The sequence below is a fragment of the Pseudomyrmex gracilis genome, unplaced genomic scaffold (assembly GCF_002006095.1).
Source record: "Pseudomyrmex gracilis isolate BER0280 unplaced genomic scaffold, ASM200609v1 scaffold_12, whole genome shotgun sequence".
Taxonomy (NCBI): Eukaryota; Metazoa; Arthropoda; class Insecta; order Hymenoptera; family Formicidae; genus Pseudomyrmex; species Pseudomyrmex gracilis.
The window spans coordinates 489,188-497,303 of NW_018020596.1; the positions used below are offsets into that span (position 1 = coordinate 489,188).

An 8,116-nucleotide genomic window follows, 5' to 3' on the forward strand; every position below is an offset into this window, starting at 1 on the left:
TTAAAAATCTTCGCGAAATCGTGCAGAATGTTGAGCGTCTGTCAGCGCGAATTATATATTTTGCAAAAGAAGAATTTGGCACTCGAAAAAGTTTGTTACATATTTTTTGCTTTTTTTAATTATATGTATATTGTAATATAATCATTTTGTTGTGTAGTTTTTAACAAATATATTATCAGTGTTTCATATTTATATTTAAGTATGTTTTTTTTTGAATATAAGTTTTGAATATATCGTTCATGATCGTCCGTAGATAAACGCAGAAAACTGCTCGCTGTAGCTGCATCGTGGCGACACACCGCGGAGATTTGTTTTGCGAAAAAGTCTCTTACGCGCGTTCGTTTTTTCCCGCAACGTTTGTTCTCTCCGTTAGGTTTGTACAGAACTTTATAATTTATAAACATTTTACTCCAATAAATTTTGTACAGAACTTTATGATCTAATAGGTGCAGTCGATGTATATGCAACAATTCACGGCATAAAAAAAGTAACGCAGTTATTTACCGCGCGTTGTAGACATTGCGCTCCTCCGACGTATTAGATAATTTTTTTCAAGAACACTTCAAGTACAAAATCAAATCGCGGAATGTCGCACGACTAACCACACAAACTCGGATTTCGGCAAAGGAATGAGCAGTCCCCGAAATCATTTGAGGTGAGCAATCACGAGCGAAATATGTTGTTTCGATCGTCTCGAGGAACAATATTTTATAGATCGAATATATCGGAAGCGTTCATTATTCTCAGAAATGTTTGTAATAGATAAAAAAATAAAACATTGCACCGTAACACCGAAAATGTAACTTTTTTTTTAACAAGAAGTATTTTTGAATCAAAATGATTGGTTTTGTGCAATTATTGTACAAAAAAAAAAAAAAAAACGCAAGGAGACAAATTTGAAAAAGTTCGCGTTATCATAGATCTTTCATATTATGTATTTTTTTCTTCGTCTCTGATGTAACTCCGTTTATATCGCGAGAATAATTTTTGTCGCATTCCCTGATCGTGCCCGTTCGCACCTGTGTGTGTAGTATCTATGTACGTAACTGCTCGCATCACAATCGTGGTGAGCGGCCAAATGAGATAGAAATGAGGATTGTGAGCACAGATGTTTCTAGTACTACGGGCGAGAATCAGACAAGAGTGATTCTGTCCACCTGCGAGTCCTCGTCCACTTGCCGCGAGTCAACGGCTGCCGTTGATGCTCCCGACGTCGCGCCTTCGTCGAGACGGAAATGTTCGTGCCCGTCGCGGCCGTTCACGACGAGTCGATGCGCGCCTTTTCGCAGACGGGTGTCCTTCAGTGAGGCCGCCGTTATTGGGACCGACGATCGACACGCGACGATCATGCAAAATGACGACGATTCGACGAGTTCGCGTCGCGATGGAGAAGGCGACAATGATAACGGGGAACGAGAGACCTACGATATATGGCAGACGGACGACTCGTCGGCTGGCAGGAGCGACGACGGATACTCGGAAAGCGCACCGAGGATCGATAATTACGCGGAAAACTACTGTGTATCGGATTGCACGTCCAACAATAACAAAAGCCAGCGCACGCAGTCGGACAATACCGACGAGCTGGCAGTAGAGAGCGACGGACGGATGCGAGGAGGATGGGTCGGCAAGAATGACGTCTGTCGGGCGAATCACATCGACAACAAGACAAGAAAGATCGACGATGAAGATATCATATCCAATGAAGACCTATCGAACTTCATCCACAAGGATGTGGACTCGACTGAACGTGACGAGTATCGCATGCGAGGAGGTTGCAACGGATGTTGCTGCTGCGGAGCACGCGAAAAGTAATATATAAAAACATTTAATAATATAAAAGAAAGTTATAGAGAGTTTTATAGATATAGCGCTTAACATTTATTTTTTTTTTTTTTTTTTTTGACATGGTACAGTGTCAGAAGAAGTTCGCAAAATTACGGCTGTTGCTGCGGAGGATTTGTGCCAAAGCCGAATGAATCATGCGCGTCCAACGCTGACGCCGAGACAGCGTGCACAGTATCGTCGCGTTGCTGTTGTTGTCCTCGAATCTGCAAGAAAGCGGTCAGATGCGACGCGCCTCCGTGCACAACAGATGCCCGAAGTTGCGGCAGTGGTGGATCCTGCGGCAGCGGATGTCGCGAAGGCTGCGGGAAACCCGATCAGATCTGCACGCCTTCGCCAAGAATCTGCAACCCGCCGTCTCATTCCTTGTCACGAGGAAGGTCACCTTGCGCATCACGTTTTCCGCCGCAGTCTCCTTGTTCTACCAGCGGTTGCAGGAGCTGCTGCGGCGGAGCTTCCTACGAATGCGGAAGGTGCGTATCCTCGCAAGTATCCGCACATTTTAGTTATGTTATGAAAAACATTTGTAGTTTTATTTTTTTTAACAAACTTCGAACGTTTTAAATAAATATCAAACTTTTTAGAGAACGTCATATTTTGGTAGAGAAAAAATAATTTTGATCTGTGTGCAGATCGCGTAGCCCAAAGTGCCGGTCCACCATCGGAAGCTGCATCAACGACAGAGCGAAGTGCGGTACCGATGGAGCCTGCTGCCGGCTGAGATTGCCGTGCGAGTGCCTTGGTGGCGGCCTTGACTGCCGGAGATGCGACAGGAAAGTCTATCAGGCCGAGATGCAGGTCAGTGCGCAATATTGTCGAATACAGATTGCAACACATATCTTGCGTGACTATCTGTAGATTATCGTTCGATTCAATAATCGGACGCATATTATAAAAGAAAATGTGAATGCCTCCCCCCCTCCCCCCAGTGTGAATGCAATAATTTGCATTGTAAAATAGAAGGCGGAAAAAGAACTTTAGAAAAAGTATTTAGAGATTTGTTCGCGTGATTTATGACAGTAATATTACTTTCCAAAAGATCGTCTCCGGAGTGCCCTACCATAACATTTGCTTCAGTTGCTTCTGTTGCCGGAAGCCGCTGGAACCACTGAATTATCAGGAGAACTGTGGCGAGATTTATTGCAAACGTTAGTATTCATCTTTCTGTCTCTCAGATTGCAGAAAACATGCATTTTGTTTCTTATAAAAACAAAAATTTAACACTTTCAATCGAACAATAGTACTACCTCGACCAATTCAATGTTATGTTAACTGAGTTTCTTCGATAAATTTACACAGAATGTTACGTTCGTAATTTCGGACCGCAAGGATACGGTTATGGCGCGGGTGCCGGTGTGCTGCAAACTCCCTTGTGAGAACTCGACGATTGCCTAATATCGGTCGCACATGAGAGAGCGCTCAAGTATAGTTATATATAATGGTTTTTTTTTTATGCGCTTCTCATTTCTTTATGACAGTTATAAGGTCATGCATAAAAGATACGCACTCGCGACGCACATTAGACATGGAGTTTTGCGGCGCCGTAATATGTAATAATATATCTTGTAACGCGATGCATCGTTTGTTTCGCAAAACGAAATGTTTGATTAACCGCTCTTTTTTTTTATCACAAATAAATCCTGTGGCAAAGAGTATTCAGCGCAACGTTATTATTTATGATATTCAATTCTGCGTTTGATAATAAGTTGCGGGAAAAAAAAAAATGAAACAGAGTTGCGAATTAAAAAGGAAAACGATGAGCGGGGAGAGAAATTCGCGAGGTAGAGAAAAAGGACGGAACACCCGTTCTCTCTCTCTCTCTCTCTTTCTCTCTTTGCGCGAGAAGAAAGAAAAAACGATGATGTACTCTTTATTGAGTCTCTTCACCGGCAAATTGGCGAGTAATTTATTACCAACGAATCGTAACATAAAAATACGCGTGAACGAACAAAATAAAAAAAAAAAAAATTGAAGCTAAAAACGAAGACGTGAAAATACATTCACAAGACGATAATGTAAAAATGTGTAGAAGTAGGGAAAAGAGATTCGTCGATACAAGAGGAGGAGCGAGTACGGCGCCGTTGATGTTGGGAAGGAAGAGAACAGAGGACGAAGCGCACACACGTACGCAGAGGTACGTTCGGTTTGCAAAACAGTGAACGTGAGGAAGAGGAGGAGAAGAACGAGAAGGAGGAGGAAAGAGTGAGCGGTTGGTTTATTGAGTCTCTCCAGCGCCGGTGGATTGCGGAGGAAGGCGAGCAGAAGCGGAGGGGGCGTTTATATAGCTTTCAGGCGCAGAAGCTTAATCTAATTTCAAATATAAATCTGTTCTCTCTCCGCGCGCTCTCCTTCCTTCTATCTCGTTCTCTTTCTCTTCTCGTTCTTTTCCCTCCATCTGCCGCTCTCTGCCATCGTGCGCGCCCTTTCTATCCGCGTAGCGGCGCGCTTACATTATACCCGCCCGGCTACGAATAATGTTTTTCGCTTTTCCCATTAACATTACGAGACACTACGAGACTTACGTACTGCACACCGTCCAACCGGCGAACGCCGCGCTTTGTCGCCGCTATCTGTTTCGATATAGGTACAATTATGGGAGCCAAATGTACGTACACACATACACGTTCGGTTTCTCCGGAAAGACAATCAAATATGTGTATGAAAATCCCCCCGATCTCTTATTTTCTCGTTCGAGAAAGGAATCGACATTAAATCGCAATATATATTTCTTGACTCTTTTGAATCTAATAAAATTATTTGTGAATTTTATTAGCGATAATTTATTAACAATTAAATGTTAATTTGATTTTCCGCATTCACGGCAATTTAATAACGTAGTGAGGGTAAAGATTTTCGAACGAATTTTGTACGTGTTTCGGGGGATTCGCTTACGTAAAAAGTACGCATCCCCGAGTTCGTCAACGACGAACGGTTACACATGCACGCACGCACGCACGTCGAATATTTACACTACAAGCCGAAAACAATTCCCGACTTTTTTCGTCCGCGCGTCGCGCCCGGGACTCTATGCCAATTTACCAATGTAAACCGACGTATTTAAATTGGCCTCGGGCCCGAGCGCCCGGGAGAGAGTTTAAAAACGGTAGCCCCGTAATTTTTGTTCCGCCATCGTTCTGCAGCAAACGGCGATGATGCACCATCACCGGTGCATCGGCGAAATCGGCAAAATATCTCTTTTCGTTTGACGGGCTGCTGCCGATTTCGGTCCGGGTCTTTTGTGGCGGGCGCGCTTATTTCGTATCGGTATGAAAATCAATTATTTCGTTAATTCGTGCGTTACATTGGCTGTCACGGGGCCATCACTGTGAGCGACAGCGGCCCAAGGCGCTATTTTTCAATTCCCAATGTCGCCCCCGCCTTTCGCGGGAGAGTCCGCGGGAGTTCCCGTCTCGATTTGTCGTTCCCGCCGGCCTTATCCGCCATGCACTCTCTCGCTCGCGTTGTTGCGCGCTCACCACTTCGGAAGCTTTCCAAGTTATCTCGGATTGCGTCGTTTAGTTTGTCGTTCCTGCGGAGATTCGACACACAACGGTGTCTCTCCCTCTCTCTCTCTTTCTGTCTCTCCGAGCTTGATATGTTTTAGAAAAGAAAATTAAATTTTAACGTTAAAATTAAGTAACACCGAGTATCTGCTTCACATTATTAATTTTGTTTTTGCTACGTTCGCAAAAGATTTGCAATATTTAATAAACATTCGCGTGCAGAAATGATCGATAAAAAATGCGTTTCAATAAATTGATGTTGACTTTTGCCAAAACACACAGTCCTCTCGCGATTGATGGACTATTTTTCATTCTCGAAATGTTCAATGACGTTTGCACAGTAATTGACGACTGCAATACACGTCAGAGAATTTCACAAACAAAAGTTTACTTTTTAACATAAATTACTTTTATTTATATTTTGTGTGTATGTGCGCGGTAGAAATTTTTATAGGTTCTTTTTTTTTTTTTTTTTACTGTTGAAATGTAAATGTTTTCGTGCGATTTCACATTGTGTCACGTCTGCGTAGAGAGACGGAAAACCGAAAAACACAGAGTCGAGGTTTTGCGTAGATCGAGTGGTCAAGAGCAGTCGAAAAACGAAGAATTGCGATTCGAATCATTTAGATAGAAGCAACTTTATTGTAGTTTCTCACGGTATCCAATAACTGAACTTTTATTTGGTTGATGTAAAACTATACGTATATAAATAATAAAGATTTTAAAAATTACAGCATATATAAAAACAGAAATATTGTGATGTTTTGCAAAACAATATGGATATGCATGTTATCTACTTCACGCATTTGTATTAAATTTGAAAATTCGCGAATTGCGCGTGCTTTTTGATTTTTATTTCTTTTTTTTTTTTTTTTTTTTTTTTAAATCAAATTGTGTGTGTTCAGAGTTGGTTTTCGTGCGAAACACGCGTTCGTTCTAATGCATCTTTTTTTTTAATGTAACGTAATGTTTGTTCGTTCCATATGTAAAAGTTCCTTTAATTTGGTCGTTCCATATGTAAAAGTTGCTTTAATTGATTGCAATGCGTCTGACTGCTCCTAATTAACGTACAGCGCGAATAAAACACGGTACGGTTGATGCGTGATGTGAGTTCCAGTCTCTACATTCGTCGTTCCGCGAGTGTATAATTAATTACCAACATTTGGACATGCGCGTAACAGCAATGAAATTGCGACGGCAACAATTTGCAAGCGAGCGAGCGAACGAGAGAGAAAGAGAGAGAGAGAGAGAGAGAGGCGGACCAACCATATATTGACGATACATAACGTTGAAATTAATATCGTCTCATTTGTCAAAGTACGATACATCGTTCTTTGACCGTCTGCGACGGAAAGTACCTTTTAGGGGAGAGCGTGCCGAACAAACGCCGTACCCCAAAACGGGCCCTAAACGCTGTCACAACATATACCTACAGCGACAGGGCGTTCTATCGACGATGTGTTAAAAGCGGCGCGGTATTATATTAGCGTTGTTATGAATTAGCCATTTTTGTGTGGAGCGGCAGGTAGGCCGCCGCATTCCCATGATACGTTTTCGATTGTCAGGGAAGTGCGGGCATGTTTTTCGGGCCTTGTAAAAGTCGACGTGTGACGCAAATGTGCGCGCACATATTTATAACGAGCACAGGAAGAAGACGGTCATCAATTTTCTATCGACAGAAAAAAAAATCTAATCGAGGTAAGAAAATATTTCACACAAAATTGTGCGCAGAAGAATTGTGCGATAAACATTTTAAACGTTTTTCTTATTTATTGAAAATTTGGGGGTTTAAGTAGTTTTTTTTTATATACTTTTTATTATTAAATCAAACAAAATAACTGAAGAAACACTCGCGCGCGTTTTGGAAATGTGCAAACTGTAGATATATTATTTATTATTGAACTACTTTTGCGCGTAGAAATGAAATGGAGTAGAAGTTGAATTGTGTGAAATAGGCAGATGTGGTCTGTTTGCGGTTGGAAAAGCGAGAATAGATCCGGCCGAGAACGGTCGGCCGAGAGATTTTGAAGGAGGGTGGTGAGATCTTATCCCGTGTGTCTAATTGACTGATGCGCGTGGACGCTACCGTAAAGAATCTCCCGCGTGCATTTGGAATGCATTGCGGTCCGTTCAAAGTAGGGCCAAAAGGGTAACAGATCATCTCTCAAATGACGCTTATCGAATCGAGCGGTATTTAAATCGAATTAACAAAAGAACTCGGCGGAGAATCTCGTCTATTTACGTAAGATTGTTAATTTCTGCGTCGCATTAATTTTATCGCTTGTGGGACGCGACGAATGGAGGTCGTAATGTGAAACCCGAGCGATTATACGGTTAAACCATATATATATATACATATAAAATAAATGGAATGCAAAATCTTCCGAGTGTGAAAAGCGCCTTTAGAGGGTTAAAAAACGGAACGAAAGGGTTTGAGGAGGGAAAACTTCTCGATGGCGGAATTTCCAGCCATCGAAAAGCCGTTTCCCAATCTCCTTCTCTTTCGATCAACGAGCAATACGGCTATGATAACAAAAACATTAATAATAATAATAATACATCAAAACGCGCGCGATATACCAAGCGAGCCCTCGATGCGTGCATGGCGTGCTTGCGCGCGTTTAATTTGCATGGTATAAATCGTGTTTCCGGTCGAGCACGCAACGCAAACACGCGTTATCGTTTACGCCCTCGGTCCCTCCTCGGATCGACGACGAGAAAGAGAGCGTCGCTCTCTCGCGTCGCGTCGCGCATTGTGACCCCGCTAA

General features: G+C 42.4%; 1 protein-coding gene across 1 annotated transcript; it reads left to right on the top strand.

The window, feature by feature from the left end:
• LOC109863758 lies at positions 1–3,443 on the top strand. Its single transcript, XM_020444279.1, has 8 exons — positions 1–90; positions 254–373; positions 447–655; positions 1,119–1,811; positions 1,917–2,318; positions 2,478–2,643; positions 2,885–2,993; positions 3,145–3,443. The coding sequence occupies exons 3-8, from the start codon at positions 630–632 to the stop codon at positions 3,219–3,221; spliced, it is 1,473 nt and encodes a 490-aa protein (XP_020299868.1). The 5' UTR covers positions 1–90; positions 254–373; positions 447–629; the 3' UTR covers positions 3,222–3,443.
• The last annotated feature ends 4,673 nt before the right edge of the window (positions 3,444–8,116 follow it).